The sequence below is a fragment of the Dermacentor silvarum genome, unplaced genomic scaffold (genome assembly GCF_013339745.2).
Source record: "Dermacentor silvarum isolate Dsil-2018 unplaced genomic scaffold, BIME_Dsil_1.4 Seq549, whole genome shotgun sequence".
NCBI classification, from domain to species: domain Eukaryota; kingdom Metazoa; phylum Arthropoda; class Arachnida; order Ixodida; family Ixodidae; genus Dermacentor; species Dermacentor silvarum.
In genome coordinates, this window is record NW_023606410.1 from 48,019 (window position 1) to 73,551 (window position 25,533).

The window sequence follows — 25,533 nt, forward strand, 5'->3', positions numbered from 1 at the left end:
CATAATGAACCCACCCTGAACTTGTTGCCGTGATGTAGGAGAGACACGGTACGATTCGGCGGGCGTCTAGCGGGTACGATTTTATTGGATGTCAAATCGTACCGTGTGTCTCCTATTTTTATTGCGATAGCAATTATAGGGACACTCCAGGGGCATTTTTGCCATCGGCGCCGACGATCGCGCCTCAATCTCGCGTTCGAGGTAGGAAAGCGGGGAGGAAACGTGCCGTATTTTGTTGCAGCAACTGTGCATCGTGCAGACGCACGTGCCTTATCTGAAAGCGGTCTGCATCGGGGGGTTGAGTCTGGCATTGCGATGGCGGCTTATACCTTTGTGTGTGCTTCGTCCTCGCTGCGCAGTTTGCATTGAAGCGATACACAGCATGAAAATCCCTTTGCGTGCTGTTGCTGCTGCGCTTCCTCACGCCAACGTTTTGACAGCGAGTGTCCGCGGTTACCATCCGCGGTCAGCGAGGTGGCCGTGGAAAAAAAGTCGCTCAAAATTTAACCCCGCATAATGAACGCACCAGCCAACTTTGCGCATATTTTTTTGTGTGTTCATTATGCAGGGTGGGACTCCTGCGCCAATTGCGCTATTTTGATACAAACGCGCCAAACACAGAAAATTGACCGAAATTGCGCCAGAACGGCTTCGGCATGTGTGGCCACGAACAGCAAGTGGATTCGTTCTCCGAAAAGGAGTGCGGCTGTTCATTCTGCAGACCGCGCGATGGCGCTTCCCGCTTCCAGTTTCCCGTGATTTTTGTGCACTGGACTTTTCGGCGTGTGTGCACGGCCACTCTTGGCTGTTGTCACTGCTGTCGGAACGGCTAGGGTGGCTGTATTTAGAGTGTACTAAAATACGGTTGAGTGGGCCTAGCGGCTCGGCGCTCATAGCTGAGCAAGGGCACTGCGAGCGAACTTGATATTAGGGAGGCGCACGCTGCCGTGGGTTCAGCGGGCGGCCATCTCTCTCCCCAGGGCCATTATACTGTAAAAATATTCCAATCTGTTTTTATACCAACATCGGCGAGGCCTGAGACATTTTGATATATCGCGAAGGGGTTATTGCGGATTTGGAATGAAAAGTCGCAGTTTCGCCCGAAAGGCGAAGCATCGATTGCGGTAGCAAATTAGTAGACAGCTATACAAAGTAAGAATAGTAGTTTTATCGGCCGTACAATCTTGTGAACATTCCCTTACAAACTAAATTAACGAGCATGGTGTCACGCGAACACAAGCAAACATGAACGCGTCTCAACGATGACCGAGGAAACTGGCTGGAGTGAGGAAGCGCAGCAGCAGCAGCGAGTGAATTGATATTCGTGCTGCCTTTCGCTTCAACTCGAGCTAAGCGGTGAAAACGGAGCGCGCACAAAGCTATGAGCACTCTCACTCTGTCTCCATCGCAGATCGCTTCCAAGTAGGGCCCCGCTGCCGTGCCATACGCAGCAGCCGCTGGAGAACGCCCCCCTCCATCCCCTCCCCCCACCCCCCACGGTGCCTTGCGCGCGACCGAGGAGGGGCACATACGGCGTGCGGCGACGATTTTATCGCTCCTGGACTTATACGGAACATCATGGCGACGACGAAGGTAGAAATGCGCCTGGAGTGTCCACATAATTGATATAGCAATAAAGACAGATTGGAACAGTTTTACGTTATACCAACCCAGGGTTGACTGTGGCTCTGGGTCTGCGGTGACATATGGTGACCAAGTAATTATGTTAGCGCGCCGATTGGACCGAATAATTTGAGAACATTTTCCGCTATCATCATGAACGTCGGTGCGGGAATGTATAGTTTGATTGTACTTCCACCGATGTTTTCGGCTTTACTGGAAAACAAATGCCGTGCCGCCGCTTGACCCACTCTTCAATATTCTAGTACACTATAGCTACAAAGCCTGCTTCTACTACACGCTTTGTGCTGGTTTTCTCTCTGTTTCATTGTGGTTTCGAGTGTGCTGCCATATTCCATTATTCCGCCAAAAATCAGATTAACCTGCTCAAACTGTTCCAAAATGAAATTTTGTCTGCTCCAAACTGCTCCAAAACGCAATTTTACTTGCTCCAAAAATTGCTCCCAAATGCCTTTGGGCAGTCCCACACCTGATTATGTGAGTAAATACTGGAATGTCAAATATTGCTTACTTTATACTTGTTTATCAGTTTGACAGTTCAGCGAATTCTATCTGATTTCTTGAGTTAGACACTTTCATGCTTTGTCGTTCCTTTATTAGGTCCTTCTTTACTTGGGGTAGCGTACCTATTGGTTGCCTTAGTGCCTTACCTCCCGCGTGAATTGCTGCTTCTGAAATTACCTAACATGCTTTGTCGATCTTTTATTAGGTGCTTCGTTACTTGGGGTAGCGTACCTATTGGTTGCCTTAGTGCCTTACCTCCCGCGTGAATTGCTGCTTCTGAAATTAACCTAGTGACCTTCTTTCTGTCCTAAAGCTGCATACAGTTAAACCTGCTTATAACGAACCTCCATATAACGAATTCCTGGATATAACAGTTTTTCTGTTCCCCGCCTTTACTCCATAGAAGCACATGTATTTGAGACCTCTATGTAACGAAGTGGCAGCGGGAGACCCCCTCGAAATAACGAATTTTACCCGCGGACAACCTAGAGATTTCGCCCCAAATTTTGTCATTTTTGCACGAGCAGCAACCGGAAGCACCTTCTCCGCCGCGACGGAATGCGAAGCGAGCGCACATGTGCGTGCGTGCGAGCGTGTGCGAGGCGGGCCTGCATCCCTCGACCCGGCGATCTTGCTGCCGCGGGCGTGACCTTACCCCTCCCTTCATTCAATCCTGCCGCTTGCTGAGCTAGCCTAGCCCGCCAAGCCAGCACTCTCCTTTTCCAGTTGATGTTGCCGACGCGCTGGGAGACGCTGTGACACATCACACTCGATGAGCGCGGACACGCGCTGTCAGACGCTGGCGGCGTGTGGAAGCGTCGCTGCAGAAGCGAGCGAAGTGACCTTCGTGCTGTTGTCTATCGCTTCAACGCAAACTGAGTGCCGAGAACACACAGTACGCACGAAGCTACGAGCCGCCGACGCACCTACACTGCCTGGACTCTGCCCCAACGCAAATCGCTTTCAAGATACGGCCCGCGCGAATGCGTGCTGCCGTGCAGTACGCAGTTGATGCAAGAGTACAGTACAACGCCGCTCGCTATCCCTCCCTCCCCCCTCGCTCCCTCGCCGGTGCCTCGAACGCAACGGAAGAAGGCGCGCTTCCTCCCTGCATTTCTTTTCTTGCGCGCGCGAGATTTAGACGTGGTCGTTGGCTCCCCTTGCACCTTTTCACTCGCACATGCAGCATATGGCGTGCGGCGACTGCGTTATCGCCCTTGGACTTTATACGGAACATCTATAAGCGAAAACCAATTTTAGGGCCCCAACGTGTCATTGACACCATCTTAAGATAGCAAATACGGATCTCAAAGGCCATGCTTTTGCTGGCGGAAACCGAAAATACGCCATAAGTGTGGCCCCCGGCACTTTGGGCGGCCAATGCCATCGTCAAGCCACCAAGCCAAGCGGCATGAAAAGTCAAAATGGCCGCTCGGGCCGGCGCGGGGTGGCAGTTCGCAACGTATGATGTGGGAATGGCCCCACAGTTGCGACGTAACAGCGGGGTTGCCAATGCATTGGGGTCTATGGGAGCTGTGCCGGGACCGACCGAAAACGACGTAACAGCCGGGAAAACGCAGCACCCGGGAATGTAACAGCGGGGTTCTACTGTAACTTTGCCTCTATTCTAGATAAGTCAGGCCAGATAGATGTAATTTCCTTGGAATTTAAAAAGGCATTCGATCTTGTTTGTCACGCAAAACTAATTTTAAAGCTAAAAAACAGGACTACCAGACTTCATAGTTTGTTGGGTTTCTGCATACCTTACTAGCCGCGCACAGTTTGTTAATATGGACGGTCATTGTTCACAACAGTTGCATGTTAATTCTGGAGTCCCACAGGGAAGCTTACTATGCCCACTTTTGTTTCTAATATACATTTATTGTATTGTGGAGGTAATGAACAAATCAGTTCAAATTAAATGTTTTACAGATGGCTGCTTACTGTTTAATGAAATTAAAAATCATGATGATAAAGTTTTACTGAATACTAGCTTTCACAACATACATACGTGACCACGCCAAGAGTGGGACATGGCACTTAATGTCGAAAAAACGGTTCTTATGAATATGAGTAAAAAGAAAAACATTTTATTTTTTCGATATAGTCTTCCATCACATCAGCTAATGGAGGCCACCCATTACAACTAAGTTGGCATCACGATAACTAATACACTCATTGGGAACTCTCATATTTCAAGCATCTGCACATTCGCGTTTCGTAAACTATGCTTTTTGACACACAAGTTAAAACACACACCAGCTGATGTCAAATTATTAGCCTATTCATCCATTATAAGGTCCGAGCTTGAATACGCATCTATTGCCTGGGACCCCCATACAGAATGGAGCATCGAAGCGCTGGAGATGATCCAACGAAAATCACTTAAATTTATTTATTCTACAGTCAAGTCCCGCTACAACGAAATTCACGGGACACCCAAAAAATTTCGTTGTGGCGGAACTTCGTTGACGCTAAATTAGTATGTATATATGTATGCCAAATGGCAAAGCCATAAACAAAGCTGAAACTATTGTCCGGGAAATCTTCGCGATGGTGTGGAGGCAAAAGTTGAGACGTATCGAAGGCGGTCAAAAAAGTGTTAACTTCACGAGCGAATGCATTTCGCGCCGCTGTTACATTTTTCGTACATTGCAGCCAACGCCTAACCCAACGCGCATGCCCGGCCGATCGCGAAACACTCATTTTGTGGCACATGAACCACCGCAGTGAAGCCTGGATTTCTTACGTTTCACGGCAAACAAACGTGTTACGCGTGTCTCACAGTTCGTTATAAGAGCCATCGCAATGTCATTGTCGTAGGCTTTGATAACTTTTCTGATGAGGTCAGAAGGATCCATTACTTTCAAAGCAGTCGCCGGAGTCAGTGTGTCTTGCGGATTGTCAATTTCCCCAGACGACGAGACGTTGGCATTATGTTGACAACAGCGGCTGCTGCCTCCGGTGCAATCGCGCGGGCGCCGTATCTTGAAAGCAATCTGCAATGTGCACAAAATCTTCAAAGCAATCTGCGATGTGGTCAAAGTGCAACTAGTGCGGGTAGAGTCTTATGTGCTGCTCTTTCGACGTTTAGTTTGCATTGAAGGGAGAGACAGCATGGTGGTCAATCCGCTCGCTGCTACATTTCCGCGCCTCCTCACTCCAGCGTATTGACAGTGAGTTCCCACGGTCATCGAGCGAGATGTGTTCATGTTTACGTGTGCGCGCGTAACACCGTGCTTGGTAATTTAGTTAGTAAGCGAATGTTAACATGTTTATAAGGCTGATAAAACTACTATCCTTAGTTCATATAGTTGTCAACTAATCTGCTGTCGCAATTGATGCTTCACCTTTCGGGCGAAACTACGAAATTTTTTCCTTCCGCTTTCTGCCTCGGCGATCATATGTGCCTTTTCCTCGAAAGAGAGAAATTTACGCTTCTTCATTGGCGTAGCCATTTCGACTGGACACAGATCACAGAAAACGGCAGCGATTGCGGTAATCCCCTGCTAGGGTGGCTAGAATGGGGAGGTGTGAATACCGGCGGCGCAAACGTGACCCCCCAGCGTGCCGATGCCGTGGGACAGCGCTGTTGACCGAGGCGCGGTATGGCACGCAGCCGTAATGAGCACATCGCCAGCCTCGCCTCGGCTGTATCTCTACCACCGAATTGAAAATGTTTTGGGTATTGTGCGCTTTTTGCGAGTGTCAAAGAATACGTCTATATCATGAAAACACCGTTTTATCAGCCCACATCATTACTCCTGTGAAATTTTACGGGCCCAGTTCGGCATTGCATCGATAGATTTAACCACGTTTTTTCCCCTGCATATTTCGTGAAGAGACTCAGGATAATAGGGGCTGGGGGGAATTCGGAATAACTTTGACCACTTCTGGTTTTTTAACGCGCACCGACATCGTACGGCACACAGGTGCCTTGCATTTCGACTCCCTCAAAATCTGACCGTCGATCGTCCTCGAGGTCAGCAGTTGATCACCCTATGCGTGCCGTAGGACTTGTAAACTGCAGTCATTACCTGATTACTTCTCGACTTACAAACCACTTTTTGCCAGCGCTTGCAGACCTGTAGCATGTATTTTCGACGCCTAAATAAGCAATTTCCTATGATTGCAGACATCAACAGATCTGGTTATGAAATCGTTTATTTAAGTGAGGAAAACAACTATGGGAAATTTGATCCAGAACACGCAATATGTCAGTGTTTTTAGTTTATTCTCACTGCCCTCCTGATTGACACCTTTAAGCAAAAAATTAATCCTTGTGACGCAATAAAAACGTACAACTGATGCTGTCAGGGCAGCAGAATGCTCTAGGCAACCAATTTTTGGCACATCACGAATTGACTGCGTAATTACTCTGCCACAGCTTTGGCATGCAAACGTGTTAGACTGAATGCACAAGTGAGTTCGTTTTCAAGGGCATTGACCAGCTTGTAGAATGATTCTGATGGATATGAAAGGCCCCCAAGGTCCCTTCTGTTTGTTATTTAGATTCCACAAAGGTTTCCTTGTGAAGATGCCCAGCCAAGTAGATGCTGCAGCTGGGAAATCCTTCTCCCATGAAGAACACTACCATTTTGGTTAACACAACAGGCGGCGTTTTGTTCATTGCAAACTCTGCAGTCTGGTAACGAGCAATGTTGTTTTGTTTAAACTTCTGCAGTGACCACAGTTCCGAAGGTTGCTTAAGCTCTAAAATGAACAATTCTGTGACTGGATTGGGCATTCCATCCTGCTGCATATTGCCACGGGTCTTCAAAAGGGGCTGACGACGTTTATTGGGAGCGGCTGGGGCTCTGGCGAAAACGGCAGCGAGAGGCAGCTATCGAGCGGGGCGGTTAGCACGCGCACTTCTTTCTTCTTGCGCCTCTGCGCTTGCCCTATGCCCACTACTACAGGTGACATTTCCCCCCTTCCTCGGAAAGAGCATCGGCTCGATGCTCAAGAAGTGGTGTGGGAAAGGAAAAAAAACAACAACAAAAAAAAACAACACACGCTCAATGAAGATGCTCGCGCACAGAACACAGCGAGAGCTACAGCAGCGTAGCTAGAAACAATTCTCTACCTCTCTAGAAACGAAGCGGTAAGTGCATTAGGTGCAAATGGGCGCGTAAAAATCACTAACGCGCAACGTAAGGCTTCATGCGTACGACGTGAACTACGTCAGAACTAGGTGGTTGTCGGCGCCGTGTTTGCGCCGCACTGTCAGGAACGACTTCATAGTTCACGTCACTAATGCGGCGCAGCACTTTGTACGGGCCAAAATACCGGCTGAGCAACTTTTCACAAAGGCCACGGCGGCGAACAGGGGTCCACACCAACACTTGGTCGCCGGGACTGTAGCGCACTTGCCGGTGACGGATGTTATAGCGCCGTGCATCTGCGTGTTGCTGCTCACCGATGTGCAGCCGCGCGAGCTGGCGAGCCTCCTCAGCGCGCTGAGCAAATTCTTCGGCGTCAGTAGTTAGGTTCTCGGCGTCGTGGCACGGAAGCATAGCGTCCAGCATCGTCTGTACTTCGCGGCCGTAGACAAGGCGAAATGGTGTGAAGCGCGTTGTTTCTTGTACGGCGGTATTATACGCGAAGGTCACATAAGGCAGGATACGATCCCATGTTTTGTGCTGGACGTCGATGTACATAGAGATCATGTCTGTGATGGTCTTGTTTAATCGCTCCGTAAGGCCGTTGGACTGCGGATGGTAAGCGGTCGTCTTTCGATGCCTGGTGTTGCTTAGTTGAAAAATTTCGTCCGTGAGCTGTGCCGTGAACGCCGTTCCTCTATCTGTGATAACAGTGGCTGGGGCACCATGGCGCAATACAATGTGACACATAAAGAACTGCGCTACCTCAGAAGCCGTGGCTCGTGGGAGCGCCTCTGTCTCGGCATAGCGGGTTAAATAGTCAGTGGCGACAATCACCCACTTGTTGCCGTCGGTTGACAGAGGAAAAGGCCCAAGAATGTCCAAGCCGACTTGGTCGAATGGCTTATGAGGTGGTTCAATGGGTTGCAATAACCCGGCGGGCTTCAGGGGTGGTGACTTTCGTCGCTGACATTCACGGCAGCCTTTCACATACTGCTTGACGCTTGCTGAAAGTCCGGGCCAGTAATACATCTCGCGCACTCTAGCAAGCGTTCGTGAGGAGCCGAGGTGGCCAGATGTAGGCTCGTCGTGGCAAGCGAAAAGAATATCGTCCCGCAAGTCTTTGGGAACTACTAGGAGGTAGGCTCGATCATTCGGGCGGGCGTTCTTCTTGTACAGCACATTGTCTCGTAGACAGAAGGACGTGAAGACGCGACGTAGATGGCGTGGTATGGTTGTATCACGGCCCTCTAAGTGGTCGATGAGAGGTCGAATTTCAGCGTCGTCACGCTGCGATTTGACCAAGTCCGACGTAGTAAGGGCGCCCAGGAAGCCGTCGTCGTCCTCTGACTGTCGACTGAAAGATTCGGCGGGAGCACGCGACGTGTCGGCGTCTTCGTGCTTGCGGCCAGACTTATAAACTATGGTGACGTCGAACTCCTGTAGCCGCAAGCTCCACCGTGCCAGCCGTCCTGAAGGATCGCGTATGTTTCGCCAACCAACATAGAGCATGGTGGTCTGTCACCACTTTGAAGGGACGGCCGTAGAGATAAGGGCGAAACTTCGTGATCGCCCAGACGACCGCGAGACACTCTTTTTCTGTAGTAGTGTAGTTCGCCTCGGCACGGGACAGCGAGCGGCTAGCATAGGCTATTACTCGTTCAATGCCGTCTTGACGTTGGACGAGTACTGCGCCAAGGCCGATGTTGCTGGCGTCAGTATGCACCTCGGTGTCAGCCTCTTCGTCGAAATGTGCCAGGACGGGTGCTGACTGCATGCGTTGGCGTAGTTCAGCGAAGGCCGCTTGTTGCTCATTCGTCCAGGCAAATGGCGTGTCATCCCTAGTAAGGCGAGTCAGGGGTTCCGCAATCTTCGAGAAGTTGTCGATGAAGCGGCGATAATACGCGCACAAGCCCAGGGAGCGTCGGACGGCCTTCTTGTCGGCAGGAAGAGGAAAAGCTGCTACAGCGGCAAGCTTGTCGGGATCGGGTCGAACTCCTTTGGCGCTGACGACGTGTCCGAGAAACTTGAGCTCTTCATAACCGAAGTGGCACTTCTCTGGTTTAAGCGTGAGGTCAGCCGATCGGAGCGCTTCTAGCACATGCCGCAGGCGATGAAGATGTTGCTCAAATGTTTCAGAAAAGACAACTACGTCGTCAAGATACACAAGGCAAGTCTGCCACTTCAATCCAGCGAGGACAGTATCCATCATGCGCTGGAAAGTTGCTGGGGCTGAACACAAACCGAAAGGGAGCACTCGAAATTCGTAAAGGCCGTCGGGAGTCACAAAGGCAGTTTTCTCGCGGTCTCGTTCATCTACCTCGATCTGCCAGTATCCACTTTTCAAATCGAGTGACGAAAAGTACTGGGCACGCCGCAGTCTATCTAACGAGTCGTCGATACGTGGCAGTGGGTACACGTCCTTTTTAGTTACGTTGTTGAGCTTCCGGTAGTCGATGCAAAAGCGTAGCGTTCCGTCTTTCTTTTTGACAAGAACGACCGGAGACCACCATGAGCTGTTGGAAGGTTCGATCACGCCATCTTCAAGCATCTCTTGTACTTGCGTACGAATCGCCGCGCGTTCCTTTGCCGACACGCGGTAAGGCTGCTGGTGTATCGGGCGTGCGTCGTCGCATGTGATGATCCGGTGCCTTGTAACCGAAGTCTGGCGTACCTTAGACGAGCTTGCGAAGCATGCCCTGAATTCAAGCAAGAGCTCGTGCAGTGCTGCCTGTTTGTCGTTAGATAACTCGGGATTAATGTCGACGGTGCCCAGTGACTTGTCAGCCAGCCTCACTGGTTCAGGGGCAAAACATTCAGCTACGTGTTCCACTTCTTCGGCAAACGCTATCGAAGTACCGCGGAAGAGGTGTCGATGCTCATTACTAAAGTTGGTGACTAGTAACTTAGATCGGCCATCACGAAGCTGTAGCACACTCCTGGCCGCACAAACACCTTGTGTCAGTAGATGCGCTAAGTTACTTTCTGCGACCACTCCACCTTCGCGCATTCCACCGCACATCACTTCGACTAGAACACTGGCTCGTGGAGGAAGCGTAACACTTTCGGCGGAAACACGTAGCGCGTCATCACGTCGATTGTCGTCGTTTGCGTCGATTGCTTGGTCGGCTGAGAAGGTGACTACACCGCCCCGTAAGTCAATAACAGCGCCGTATTCCTGCAGGAAGTCAACTCCGAGAATGACGTCGCGGGAGCATTCGCGTAGGACAAGGCAACTCGCCACGAATGTCGATCCTCGAATCCGAACTCTTGTCGTGCAGGTTCCCAGTGGAGTAACGACGTGACCGCCAGCCGTACGAATCTGCGAGCCATGCCAAGGTGTAATTACTTTCTTCAGAAACGTCGCCATCTTCCCGCTTAATATAGAATAGTCCGCTCCGGTGTCCACTAAAGCGCTAACCGCATAACCGTCGATCACCACCGGTATGTCGAGCGAAAGCCGGTCATTCCGTTCAGTTGATGGCGTACCGGTACCCTTGTTTACTCGCGTTGATCGGAGGTCTTCAGCGCGTCGACTGCCAGCGGCCTCGCCCCCAAAGGTCGCTGTAGTTAGTTTTCCCGGCGGGGACTTGGCGACCGTCCGCTCGAATACCGCTGGGGCGATGGTGAAAATCGCCTTGGCGACGGCGAGCGTGACTGCCGCCCGGTAGGCGGTGGCATGCGTTGCTGAGCCAGATAATCCTCAATGTCCCGAGGTCGTTGGCCCAGTCGGGGTGGCGGCGAATAGGCAGAAAAGCCCCGCAACCCGAGGCGTCGGTATGGGCACTGGCGGTACAAATGATCTGCCTCACCACAGTGGAAACACAGAGGACGGCGATCCGGAGTGCTCCAAACCTCTGACTTCCGAGGGGGCATGCGTCGATCATCGGCGTAATGCACTGGTCGCTCTTGCGGAAGCACAACCGGAGAAGCGGCATGGGGAAACGGTGGAGGCGTGCGTCGTTCCTCGATGTATGGCACCGGTTGGGCTGGTGGGAGTGCAACCGGATGAGCGGCTTGAACAAACAGCGGCGGGGACGAAGCAGGCTGTCGCAAGACTTCTGCGTAGGTCGCACGGTGGTGTACAGAAGGTGCAGGCGCGGTGTTAGAAAAAGGAACGGTGGACCGGAGCGCTTGGTGCACCTCATCTCTTATTACACTCGCAATGGAGCTCACCGTGGCTTGTGGTGTGCCGTAAACCTTCAGTATCTCTTCGCGCACAACGGTGCGGATGAGGTCTCGAAGTTTGTCATTGTGGCTTCCGATGGCCGTGTACATGTCCGTAGTCGCGTTCACTTGCCGCTCGTAAAAGTTAGAGCGCTGCTGAAGCGTCTTCTCCATACTGACCGCCTCGGATAGAAATTCGGCGACAGTCTGCGGAGGATTGCGCACCAGACCAGCGAAGAGCTGCTCCTTCACCCCTTGTGCTTCTGCTCCCAGGAGGAGTCTGTGGCATGAGTGATAAATACCCCGCACCTCCACCACTTTGCCACGGGTCTTCAAAAGGGGCTGACAACGTTTATTGGGAGCGGCTGGGGCTCTGGCGAAAACGGCAGCGAGAGGCAGCTATCGAGCGGGGCGGTTAGCACGCGCACTTCTTTCTTCTTGCGCCTCTGCGCTTGCCCTATGCCCACTACTACAGGTGACAATATGTGCAGCCTCCACCTCTGCCTGTGGGCATTCTCCCGTCGTGTCAAGACAAGCGCCGCTTCTCTTGTAAGGTAATAATAATAATAATACCTTATTCGTACTCGGAGAGTCGAATATGTAGTCCAGGCATACAGGGTCACAGAAGGCAGAACTGCCTATACCGGAGCGGTTTGCGTGCCGAACCTGGGACCCGTGGAGCGTGTGAGACATCTCTCCTTTTCCTTTCTTTCGTCAGAGTCCTGCTAATGTATTTTGGCAAGTTGAAAATACTGTGGGCACGGCGTCTTCTGAGACGGCAGGAATGCGACGTGGTATCAAGACTGCAGTTCCATTAATAAAGTCGCGAGTGATAAATCTAGAGGCAACAGAAAAAAACAAAAAACAGACTGTGGTGATCAGATTGAGCTAGCGTGAAAGGCCTCGTGAATAATACTAGGAATGCATGCCGCGACGATGCTGTGCAACACGCTATGTATCGCGAGAAACACCCCAAAACAGGCGACGAGACCAACTGACAGCAAAAAAGCACGGTGGCGAGGCCAGTCCGGCGAGGCTAACCTTACCGCGCCGCAAGCGGCAGCGCCACATTTACCCTAGTGGCATCTGTGCGCAAAGAGGTCACGCACGCCCAAAGGAAAGCGCCGCCGGTATTCACACCTCCCCATTATAGCCACCCTACCTCTGCATGTCTCGCGCAGGCACCATAGAATAAAGAACCAGGCGCGTGATGACCACGCGTGGCTATGGATTGCAGTGGCTTAAATTGGTACTTTGAATTTGATTTCGTTCGCGAAAACTTCGTTCAAGTGTACATACGATCGTCACAGCTTTGGAAGGGCCTTCTAATTTGACTACTCAGCAGTTCCAATTTCAGTTCACTCCCGGTTTCATTCTCGAAAAGTTTGTTGAAGCGGAAATACTGAATAAAACGCATTCGTTATGGAGACTTTTTTTTGTTTACTTTCTATGGGCAGCTGACGGGGAATCGGAAAATCTTCGATGTGGCGGAAATTTCGTTGTAGCAGCGTTCATTGTAGGGGGGATTCGACTGTAAATATCATCACACAGACTTTCCAACTCAACTAATGAATCTTCACGGAATAAAAACATTGCAGTTACGACGAAAAATTGACAGACTAAAATTCCTTTTCCAATTGAAACATCGCAAATTATTGCTAAATTCCGAACCTTGCGCTACACCACTGGCATCATGAACTAGTACAAGGCACCGGCACAAAGAATCACTAACACCATATTGCACCAGAACTAACCTTTTCGAATTCTTGTTCTTTCCATGCACAACTAATGGGTGGAATTCGATACCTCTGTCATCGTTGCACTGTATAAAAGTAATTGAAAGCCTTCAGGATTGACGTTACACTGTATTCTATTTCTGTGCTTTTAGCTATATATATGTGCATGCATGTAGGTATGTGTTTAGTGTGAGCATTGTTCATACGCTTCATCTTCTCATCTGTACATACTCATCATCACCGGTTTTGGGCTTGTGTGGTGGGACTCTTGCTTGGGATATATGTGTGTAGTATATTTCTGCTGTACTTGGTCCTATTGCTAGTGTGAAATAGGAAATAATCTCTTATCTTTTTATGCAGCGTATGTAAATATTTATGTTCTCTGTATATTAGCTTTGAGTGCATTTTTGCACCTCCTGCTAGGGCCCACATTGGGCCTGCAGTATCTTGTAAATAAATAAAAATAAATAAATATAGTGTACCTTATTAATTTGTGCATTGTTTTACTTGTGTGTTGTCATCGAATTTCTTCATGCACAAAAGCAGTTGCAACATGCTTTGCTATTCATTAACCTTTTTTTACCTTTGCCATTTAGTTCAAATTTGTACTGCACTAAATTATAATATAATTCTTCCACAGAACAGATCATTAATTCTAAAATGCAGTAGTAGTACTTATGCATATGAGCAGCCACTTCTCTGCACAACTATTCAGTATTCACTTGGAGAACATTCGTCCCAAACCACTCTTTGCTTCGAACTCAATATCATCATTAATATGGATTTCACGGGACCGAAAGAAATGTGCAAGTTTACCGAATGGCGAATTATCGAGGGTTCCATGAGAGCAATAAACAAATTCTTAATACAGTCAAACGTCGTTAATACATACCCGCTTAATGTGTAATTGCGGTTTAAACGTAGTCGCGAAGATTCCCCCACCCAGCCCTCATTGAACCCCTTGTATTGGCTGACCGCTTAAGCCGTAGTCGCTCATTGCCCACCAAACGGTTAGTGCGTACTATTTTTGTTTCTTATCTACACGCACAGGCACAAAATCGGCGAAATCGCATGTGCGCAGACGTTCGATTCTCGAGTTGCGACGCCCGGACGACAGCTGCCAGCGATACTGAACTTAAAACGTGGCCACAATGACGTATTTCCTACTCATGCAGCTGTTGCCGATTGCCGTGCACAAAAGCATGGCCTTCGAGATTAGCTCCCGGTAACGCGAAGAAGCCGTCGGTAAGGGGTGCGAATTCGCTCTTGCCATCGAATCTCATTCAAGTAGTAACCATGAAGTAGCACATTTTATTGCGAAGCGCATTTCTGCCGTCACCGTGGACGTTGCTTTGAGGTTCCGTATAAAGTCCAAACACGGCAACATAGTCGCCGCGCACCGTACGCTGTATGTGCGAGCGAAAGCTTGCATGGGTCAGCCGCCTATCTCGCGCGCGCGAGGGAGAAAGGCGAAGCGGAAGCACGCTGCTTCTGTCGCGCACGGCGGGGGAGGCGAGAAAGGGAGGGGTTTACTTTGGCGGCGGCCACCGTATCTTGAAAGCGATCTGCTGTGTGGAAAAAGTGCGCGCCCGCACGGGCCTCATTTTCAAAGTGATCTGCAGACAAAGTGCAACTAGCGCTGGTAGCTTCGTATGCACTGTACTTTCGACGTCTAGTTCACGTTGAAGCGAGAGACGGCACGATCGCTGCTGCTGTCGCGCCTCCTCACTCGGCGTTCTGACAGTGAATTTCTGCTGTTATCGAGCGAGATGTGTTCATGTTTACCAGTGTACGCGGTTACACCGTGCTTGTTCATTTAGTTTGTAAGCGGGGCCTCATGGACAAACTGGCTTGCGGCCTTATCGAGTTCGGCGGCAGGTGAAGATTACCGATTTTTTTGCTGACTACCCGCAAATAAAGCCTGTCTGAGTGCGTGTGGTTGAGAGCACGGTGACGTAGTTCTTTTCCGGCTGGTAAGTAGCCGCTAAACTGTCATTGGTGGTTAATTCGTACATCGTTTAGTACGTACCTAAACGTTGTTCCCGGCGAACTATGTATTAACGAGGTTTGACTGTACATCATCACGATTTTATTTACCGAAAGGATCAGCAAATCCTGTTTCTACGTTGCACAAAAGCAGTTCGGAAGCTGCAATTCTCATCATCTCGTGACCGATTGACGGTCGCAGTGGCGAAGGGGCTTCTTTCGCATTGTGTCTGTGGCGTAATACCCGCGTCTTCATCCGAGACATAGCTTTCGCTGCCGTATGCACATCCCGATTATTTTTTCGCCATCGCGATGTAGCCGGTGGATTTGGCACCAGCGGGCGGGCTGCGGTATCGCCTACGCATTGCACCGAGTCAAAACCGAGTAGTATTGGTTGCCGCAACCGCTGCGAATGAAATCGTGGCCTCTACCGATGCCGCATTCACAAATGTTGGCTACGCTGTTCTGAAGCGCGCGGTTAACCTTCAGTCAAAACGAAACTATTGCTTGCCGCAACCACTGGGATGAAACCACGGTAGCGATTGGTGCAATCACAGATGGTGACTACGCAGTTTTGAAGGTGCGCGGCCATTACGCTCTCAAAACAAAACTACGGTTAGGCACAACCACTGTGGACCGAATCATGATGGCTATCGACACGATCACGGATGGTGACTATGCTGTTCGAAAGGCACACGGCCTTGCATTTGCGCAGCAGCAAATACAAGAAGGGCTATAAAGACAAACACGAAGCGTTCCTGTAGATTTCTGCTGATGAATGGCTATGCGGACTCCACTGCTTCACTTCGGTTGGGAGGTAGCACCACTTATGCTATCTTACGTTGCACATTTGCGGCGCTCTGCGCTGCGAGGTTGTCCGCATTAACCACTGTGCAGCCAAATACGTCCGAATTAACGATAGTTTGATGCTATTAAATATTGCATACGCCTGCCTGGACTAGAGGGCGACTTCGAATTATCCAGTTTTCCAAATTCATCATCATCATCAGCCTATATTTATGTCCACTGCAGGACGAAGGCCTCTCCCTGCGATCTCCAATTACCCCTGTCTTGCGCTAGCTGATTCCAACTTGCGCCTGCGAATTTCCTAACTTCACCACTCCACCTAGTTTTCTGCCATCCTCGACTGCGCTTCCCTTCTCTTGGTATCCATTCTGTAACCCTAATGGTCCATCGGTTATCCATCCTCCGCATTACTTGGCCTGCCCAGCTCCACTTTTTCGGCTTAATGTCAACTAGAATATCGGCTATCTCCGTTTGTTCGCTGATCCATACCGCTCTCTTCCTGTCTCTTAATGTTAGGCCTAACATTTTTCATTCCATCACTCTTTGTACGGTCCTTAACTTGTTCTCGAGCTTCTTTGTTAGCCTCCAAGTTTCTGCCCCATATGTTAGCACCGGTAGAGTGCAATGATTGTACACTTTTCTTTTCAACGACAGTGGTAATCTCCCAGTCAGGATATGGTAACGCCTGCCGTATGCACTCCTGCCCAATTTTATTCTTCTCTAAATTTCTTTCTCATGATCAGGGTCCCCTGTGAGTAATTGACCTAGATAAACGTACTCCTTTACATCCTGAATTCTTGTTCCCTTGCTAGGCTATTGAATATTATCTTTGTCTTCTGCATATTAATCTTCAACCCCACTCTTACACTTTCTCGGTTAAGGTCCTCAATCATTGGCTGTAATACATCTCCATTGTTTCTGAATAGGACAATGTCATCTGCAATCCGAAGGTTGCTGAGATATTCGCCGTTGATCCTCACTCCTAAGCCTTCCCAGTCTAAGAGCTTGAATACTTCTAAGCATGCAGTGAATAGCATTGGAGAGATTGTGTCTCCTTGCCTGGACTCCTTTCTTGATAGGTAACTTTCTACTTTTCTTGTGAAGAACCAAGGTTGCTGTGCAATCCTTGTAGATATTTGCCAATATATTCACATATGCATCCTGTACTCCTTGGTTGCGTAATGCCTCTATGACTGCTGGTATCTCTGCTGAATCAAATGCTTTTTCATAATCTATGAAAGCCATATAGAGAGGTTGATTGTGCTCCGCAGATTTCTCTATTGCCTGGTTGATGACATGGATATCATCCATTGTAGAATATCCCTTCCTGAAGCCAGCCTGTTTTCTTGGTTGGCTGTAGTCAAGCGTTGCCCTGATTCTATTTGAAATTACCTTGGTGAATATTTTATACAATATTGAGAGCAAGCTAATCGGTCTATAATTCTTCAATTCTTTAACGTCTCCTTTCTTATGGATGAGTATAATGTTGGCGTTCTTCCAGCTTTCTGGTACACTTGAAGTCGTGAGGCATTGTGTATAAAGGGCCGCAAGCTTTTCGAGCATGATATCTCCTCCATCTTTGATTAAATCGACTGTTATTCCATCTTCTCCAGCAGCTTTTCCTCTGGTCATGTCTTTCAATGCCCTTCTAACTTCATCACCAGTTATAGAAGGAGCCTCTGTATCTTGTTCATCACTACTTCGAGTGAAAGTAGCTTGGCTGCTCTGGGAATTGTAAAGGTCAGTATAGTATTTTCTCCGCTGCTCTTACTATGTCATCGAAATTGCTGATGATATTACCCTGCTTATCTTTCAGTGCATACATTTTGCCTTGTCCAATGTATAGTTTTCTTCTCACTGATTTCATGCTGCATCCATATTTTACTGCTTCCTGAATCTTTTCCACGTTATAATTTCGGATATCTCTTACTTTCTTCTTGTTGATCAGTTTCGACAGTTCAGCGAATTCTATCTGATCTCTCGAGTTTGACACTTTCATGTTTTGCCGTTTCTTTATTAAGTCCTTTGTTACTTGGGAGAGCTTACCTACTGGTTGCCTTGGTGCCTTACCTTCCACTTCAATTGCTGCTCCTGAGATCAACCTAGTTACGGTTTCATTCATTACCTCTATGTTGTCTTTATCTTCCTGTTCTTCTAAAGCTGCATATTTGTTTGCGAGCACCAGCCTGAATTAGTCTGTTTTTACCCTTACTGCGTCTAGGTTGGCCTGTTTCTTGATGACTAACTTAATTCTTTCTCTCTTCAAATTGAGAGACATCCTAGACCTCACTAACCTATGGTCACTGCACTTTACCCTACCTAACACTTCTACATCCTGCACTATGCTGGTATCGGCAGAGAGTATGAAATCTATTTTATTCCTTGTTTCTCCATTAGGGCTTTTCCAGGTCCACTTCCTGTTGCTGCGCTTCCTGAAGAAGGTATTCATTATACGGAGCCTATTCCTTTCTGCTAATTCTACCATTATCCCGCCTCTAGTGTTCCTAGAATCGATGCCGTAGCTGCCAATTGCTTGCTCGCCGGCCTGCTTTTCCCCCACTTTTGCATTGAAGTCGCCCATGACTACAGTATACTGAGTTTGCACCTTTCTCATTGCTAATTCAACATCTTCATAAAACTGTCTAATTCAACATTTTCATAAAACTGTTGTATTTCTTGATCATTGTCACTGGAGGCTGTGGCGTAGGCTTGTACAACCTTCATTCTATACCTCCTATTCAGCTTTATTACGACTGCTACCCTCTCAATAATGCTGTAGAATTCATCAATGTTGCCCGCTATGTTGTTATGCACTAGAAATCCTACCCCGGATTCTTTCTTATCTGGAAGACCTCTGTAGCAGAGGACGTGGCCGTTAGTCAGCACTGTGTAAGCCTCACCAGTTCTTCTAAACTCACTAAGGCCAATAATATCCCAGGAAATGCCGGATAATTCTTCAAATAGTCCTGCTAAGCTAGCCTCACTCGAGAGGGTGCGCGTGTTGAACGTTGCCAGGTTTAGTTTCCATTGACGGCCTGTCTTGACCCAGAGATTCTTAGCACCCTCTGCCGCGTAGCAGGTCTGACCGCCGCCTTGGTCAGGTGCTCCGCAGCCACTGGGAACTGAGGGCCATGGGTTAATTGTCGGAGTCATGAGGGAGGTAGTGGCCGAATACTGCACCAGGGAGGCCAATTCCTGTTATGGTGAGGGAGTGACTTTTGATGAAGCTTAGTGGGCCTTCCTAGTTTGGTTGCACCTGAACTAGTATAGCCCCACTAGCTCTCGGCGATATATTTTTTTTTCTTGCCGGTGTCAGGCACCACTCCATGCCTGAAAATGTGGTGGACTGGAGTAGGATTCGAACTTACGACCTTCAGATTTGAAGCCGGGTATTCTACCTCTGCTCTACGCCTATAAATGCCTATTTTCAGTATCAGCGCCTGCCTATTGAACATTATTTAGCCTCAAATTTCGCTTTTGAGTGCAGTTAGAGACAATTATTCATGTTACCGGGCAACAATGATTGTTCAGAACTCTATGGGGTTCATCCTAGTCATCTAGTTCAACTTTCGCAAAACAACCCCTAGCAGCAGGAGATGGGATGCGACGCGGTTGGCGAATGCGAAACCACGGAGAGCCGTCAGGGGAAAGGAGAGTAAAGAGCAAAAGAAGAAAGACAAATGTGATATGCACACGGCTTTTGTTTTGTTTGTAATTTACTTTTTAAGGTGTTCACTGCCGTCGAGCGTTCCTTCTCAGCGTACAAGATCATTCTCGGTGACAAGAGGAACAATTATGAATCCAAAAATTTGGAGATGGTGGTAGTTTGCTATTGCCACAATCATCAGTGATTCTTAGACTACGTTCCCTGTGCTCTCCAAACAGATTTCTTCAAACACGTTCACTTCAAATGGGCTGAAGTGTATTTGGCAGTGTTGGGGCGCTTTACCTGTGCAATTCTGATAATGTCATTGTAATGAGAAAATTGCCACAGTTGTACCTAACAGTCCTCATGTAAGAACATGGTAATTTATTAAGTTGTAGTCTCTCTTGCATTTATTATTTGTCGGTTTTTATTGTGTCTTAATTTAATTGCGTCAGGCAGACATAAAGTAGCTCTGTTTTAATCAGTATTCCCAGCTTTCAAGTATTCTTTTTCATGCTTGTTTCACTTTATGCAATGCTCGAGTACAGTGGCCATTGAACATGACTATGAGCAGTGTTCCTATTGAATAACGCCAAATGATGGTCATTAGTCCAGCAGTTTTATGGGACAATTGCACGACTATGTTCAACTGTTGGCGCCTTTGTGCCATCATAAACAATAACATTTCTTGTTTTCCTGTCGTAGATATAGGTCGCGCATGTCTTCGTTTGAAATAATTTGCATTTATGTAAAAATTCATTGTGCCTATATTTACGACGTTGGAGGCCTAAAACTTTGCTTTGCCTGCCTATTTTTGGTGCCTAAAACGCGCTTTTTTAATGCCTAAAGATCCGGCCTCTATATATCACTAATTTTGATCTTGTTTTAGGGAATAGTAAAATTGAGATCGTACCAGCCGTTTTCCTGAATTGCTTAGTTGGGATGTGCATGTCGATAGCGTAAGGTTAAGAATAAACGGTATAGTAAATCGCCATAGACACATACTTCCTTAACAGGCACATGTTTTTATATATAATGCTTATGTAGTACGAATTATTTCGTACTGTTTTACTGTATAAGGCAAAATAACAAAACAAAATGAAAAAAATTATTGTTGCACAAAAAGGAGCAATATGTCTAATTCTGAATGTACCATGGTACACACACACTAACCCGTACTTGACTGCTTTTTATATCCTCAAAGTCACCGAGCTGTATCCCTACAAGTTGTTGAGCATGTACAAAAGCGCAGTTCTGGGTAATTATGACAGACTTGTCCATGTTCAAACCGAACTGTTCTATACCTGCTTATGATATCCAACGTTCTGTCCAATGGTGCCAACCTTCTTGTCGCACTACATATTGCCAACAGTCTCCATCATATGTTTTAGCTAGGTACCTTAATATTCTTAGTGCAAATAACACTTCTGTGGAACAAATCCCAAAGGGCATGCTGATTATTAACCACCTTTACAGGTTTGAAAATGTTTAGTAATTATTTCTCTGTCCTGTTCTAGCTGATCAGAGTTGTAAATGTCATTTCGCTATTTATTTATACAAAGGCTTGTATTACTAACCTACTGATAGTACAGTTGAATCTCGTTAATTCGAACACGCTTAATTCGAACTGCCGGTTTATTCGAACTGACGCTGTGGTCCCGTCAAAGTTATGTGTATTCCAATGGGCGAAAACACCTGATAATTTGAACGCGAAAGCATTTGGGACGGTTAATTCGAACACACCGTGCGCCGACAATGCTTTCAGCAGCACGCCAAATCACGTGGCGGCGCCTCCGACCGGCATTTCTCAGACACCGCCATGGAGCAAAAGCTTAGGCGAGACCCCTCAATGCCGCGTGGAGAAAAAAAAAAGAGAGAAAAAAAAAAAGAACCGCGGCGGAAATTTCACTAATGTCAAGGTCACCGTTTCTGCGTCGCGCCGGAACACGCGTATGTGTACGTGCCGACGTCTCAGCCAACGCTGCGGCGCAGAGGGACGCAACGGCGGAGGCCCAGTCCGGCCAACGAAACTGCCCACGCCGGCCAACGCTCGCTTCAACGGCAGAAAACTAAACTTCAGGGAGCGGGCTAAGCTGGCGCTGGGCCGGCAGGAGCGGCCGGCGGCGCGCGCGCACGGAGACATTTGAAGGTGAGGGAGTTACGAGGGAGTTGAGAGGGAGCGCGATGGGAGCCACCGAAGCCATTGCCTCTGAAGCGACGGGGTTGCCGAGGCCAAATCCGCTTCAAAGGTGAGGGAGTTACGAGGGAGTTGAGAGGGAGCGCGACGGGAGCCATCGAAGCCACTGCCTCTGAAGCGATGGTGGGGTTGCCGAGGCCAAATCCGCTTCTCTGCCGCCCTCCTCCCTCACCTTCGACGGTCCCCGTGCGCCCCCGTCGCTGTGCCGGCGCCGCTCGCTCCCTAAAGTTTTGTTTTCTGCCGTTATCGGGAAGCGAGCATTGGCCATCGTGGGCAGTTTCGTGGCCCTTGCTCGCTATGTGCTTGCGCGCCCCGTTATTTCAAGACTAGCACCGTTCATACGTCGTAATATGGTGCACGAATACTTCAAAAATAAGTCCGTCTTTTAATTCAAACAAATTTTCGGGCCCCTTCCAGTTCGAATTATCGAGGTTCGGCTGTTGTATGTTACAGTAGAAGTGTCTATGCTACATAAGTGTGTTATATTGTATTTACTTTGCTTGTGTTTTTGACTGATAAAAGTAAGTTGGTTTCAGTGAAATTTAAATTGTTGTCTTAAACAATCGTTGGTGTTGTTCTCCATTCTGTGTGTATAATGGATCTGTCTGGATGACGTGTGACCTATTGGCGTTTCTCAAGCTCCAGAAAGCATCTGTTTGCTTGTCGTCCTCTCTTTGTGATGTTGCACCACAAAGAGAAATAAACTTGTGGTCACTGTAAACGAAGGTGGCCTGTGAGAATGAGAGCATGGCCTCTAAAAGCATGCTGGTATAGCAATGGCATAGTTTAACCTCAGATGCAATGGTGAAGCAAATAATTGTTTCTTGGTTGCGTCACCTGGTGTTCAGTAAATGTGCCAACAAAGCAGCAAAACAAATGGCGCACATTTGACATTAATTTGAAGTGTGTGACAGTGATGTTTGACCTAAAAAACGAGCTGTCAGTCCAGCTTTACGGTTGAAGTTAGGGGAGAGAAAGCCTTTTGTGTGATTGTCGGCAAACATAGTGTGTTGTCAAGTGGCTCACATTTTCATAGGTGCCGCCATGTTGTGTCCAACGGCATTGTTTTAGAATCGCTGACGTTGCAGTCGTTTATTGCAGATTGTTGACCTAGTCTCTCTTCACGGAGATGTTGAAGAAAAGACCTTCAGATGCATGTGGGCTACCTTGTGCATGTGCTTCTCTGGTTAGCAGTGTGGCTTCCCATAATTAGTGATATCGCATGATCTGCCAAGTGGCAAAGCATCCCTTGTGTTTCTAGATATACCAGAAGTTGTGTTTGGCTACTGTCCATTAGTCCAGCCTTGTCAAGCCGGTAAAGGGGCAAACCCCATGCTTAAGCGGTGCCGCGAGGCATCACATCCACTGATTGGTTCATCGTGTGGTGTTACGCATGTGTTGCGCCTGACCTATACAGATTCTGCTCATGCTCTGACATGCCTGAGCTGCCATGCAGGTGCATGGTGTGTGTTGGCATGTGGCTTCAGGCGACAAGGGTACATGTGAACCTGCTTCATAAAAAAAAAAAAATCTTAGTTTCTGTAAGTTTGTTACGAATGATAAGGGATCTTGGCCTGTTTCTAGTATGGGCTGTGAAGAGGATTTAGGCGAACATTCCCTCACCCACTTGTTGGTTTTGTGCAGGTCTCTGGAATACACCATTTATGACCATGAGCTGAAGGATACCAAAAAGAAGCTGGAAGAAGTGAGTCTGGAAATGAGGTCAGCCCGAGTGCTTATTTTTAGAGGTCTACTTGGTTCTTTGCAGCTGGAAACACGGCGAGAGTCCAGCAGTTCAGTGGCTGAGAAATTGCGTGAGAACCTGCAGAATGCGGCCGAAAAGATAAAGGTTTGATTTTTTCAAGTACTTTCATGATTCACTTTGTGCTTTCGAGCAGTAGTTTTTAGCCCTATACCTTCTTATAGTGCTGTCTGTGCTCTACAGAAGGCCCTTGAAAGGCACCACACTCATTTTGGGATTCTGAATTGCAATGGTAGCATTCACAGAGCACAATTATCAGCTGTGTGTCATAGTGATAGCAATTCAAGAGTGGACTTTAGTGTCTAGGTCGAGACTGCTCCACCGAAATGAGCAGTAACTTTACTTCTTACAGTAGCCATTGACTGCACATAGCAGACAATACCGAACAACTTCACAGTTTTGCTGCAGCAATGAATATTGATTCGCATGGTAGCGTTGTGCTTCAAAAACTGATGGTTTGAAATACATTTTCTCTTACTTTGTGAAATTTGGCTTAGGGAACAAAAGTTAACAAGTGTGAAAGCACAATTGACCATCTGGTACTTTTGGCAAGCAAGAGGCTCAAAGCTGTGGGCCTGTTTACGGCCACTTGCATAAAAAGACAAAAGAAATATTCAGTGATGCTGCCGCTGCGCCAATTGCGCCGTACTGAACTTTGCTACATCCTGCTACATTTCAGCAAACTATGAGAAATCTGCGCCCACTCTGCGTCGAAAGGGTTGCTCGGGCTTTCAAAAACATAACTAAGCCCTCAAGTGCTGTTTTACATGCCATCTAAAGGGGGGTGGTGTGGACCAGTGGCTGCATAAGCTCCGTGGTGGACCGAGTCAAGCCTCTCTAATTAAGCCTGGATCGTAATGCTTGTTCCTTCCGTGGGTTGCTGTCTATATCCAGTACATTCCACCCCGATGCGTTTGGGTTGCTTAGGCAACTGGACAACCTTGCTTTTCAGGCGGCAGCGAACGATTGCGTTGGCGGCAAGCCAAACCCCACGCTCCTCTTCTGTATGACCATTTAAAACGGGCACCGAAGTTTCAGACGCTGTATGGTGTCTCGCTCGATTTTTCGAACATAACGCGCACATTGGTGCAGACATGGTGATTGAACAATTTTTCCGCTATTCATTTTGTCGCCTATCCCCCACTTTTCTTGGCGGGGCGATTTCACGGCATAAGAATGGCATATGGCCGCTCCTAAGATTTTGGTCGACTCGGCACCAAACAGCAACTTTCGCCACGGGATACTGATGAAGCGCCGCTGGTTAACCCTTTCAGACACCACTTGATCCTGTTGATTTAAAACGTACTTTCACCACATTTTTTTGCATCTCCACCATCATCAAAAGTGTACAGCGGCAGAAAAGATTAAGAATTTTCAATTCTTTAGTGAGTTTTGTCAAGTTTACAGAATGTGGACTCCACGTGAAAACTCACTACAGGAACATCAAATATGAGAACATCAACTATTTTGTATATTGAAAAGTTTGAAAAACACTTACTCAGCCGCTTGGAAATTATGCCTGGGGCATGACATTGTGAAAAAGAATGAAAGAATTGAACCCGCTACATTGAACATATTGACACCGAGCAAAAACGCCCAACCGTCTACCTTCTCACTCATTTTACTAAAACATTTTGCGCACCTTATCCAAAATTGGAGCACAATTCCAATCATAAGTGTTTCAAGATATGTGTGACACATTTTAAATATCATTACTTTCATCAGTGCTTTTGCTGTTGATGCATTGTCTTGGTACACAATTGTGTACACAGCATCTGAAAGGGTTAATTAAGCCTTGCTGTATCGTATGGTTCTGACAAAAATTTGCTACCAGCTTACGCGGTGGCGGGCAGTTCGTCGCTGCAAGATGGCCTCCAATATGTTCAGGAAGTAAACCGCTTCGGCGATTGAGCGTGAGATCACGGGCTGAACTGGCGGCCAGAAGCCGAGCGAGATTGGGTCCAAGGGTGGCATGCAGGCAACTA

General features: G+C 47.9%; 1 protein-coding gene across 1 annotated transcript in view; it reads left to right on the forward strand.

Annotated features, from left to right (window-relative positions):
- LOC119435227 (structural maintenance of chromosomes protein 3) overlaps nucleotides 1–23,635 on the forward strand; it is a gene marked incomplete at its 3' end in the record, with an annotated part of 47,232 nt that extends 23,597 nt beyond the window's left edge. Inside the window, exons 8-9 of the mRNA XM_037702144.2 lie at nucleotides 23,431–23,491; nucleotides 23,555–23,635. Of these exons, the coding sequence (XP_037558072.2) occupies nucleotides 23,431–23,491; nucleotides 23,555–23,635 (142 nt within the window). The remainder of the gene's footprint in view (nucleotides 1–23,430; nucleotides 23,492–23,554) is intronic.
- Nucleotides 23,636–25,533: the final 1,898 nt, after the last annotated feature.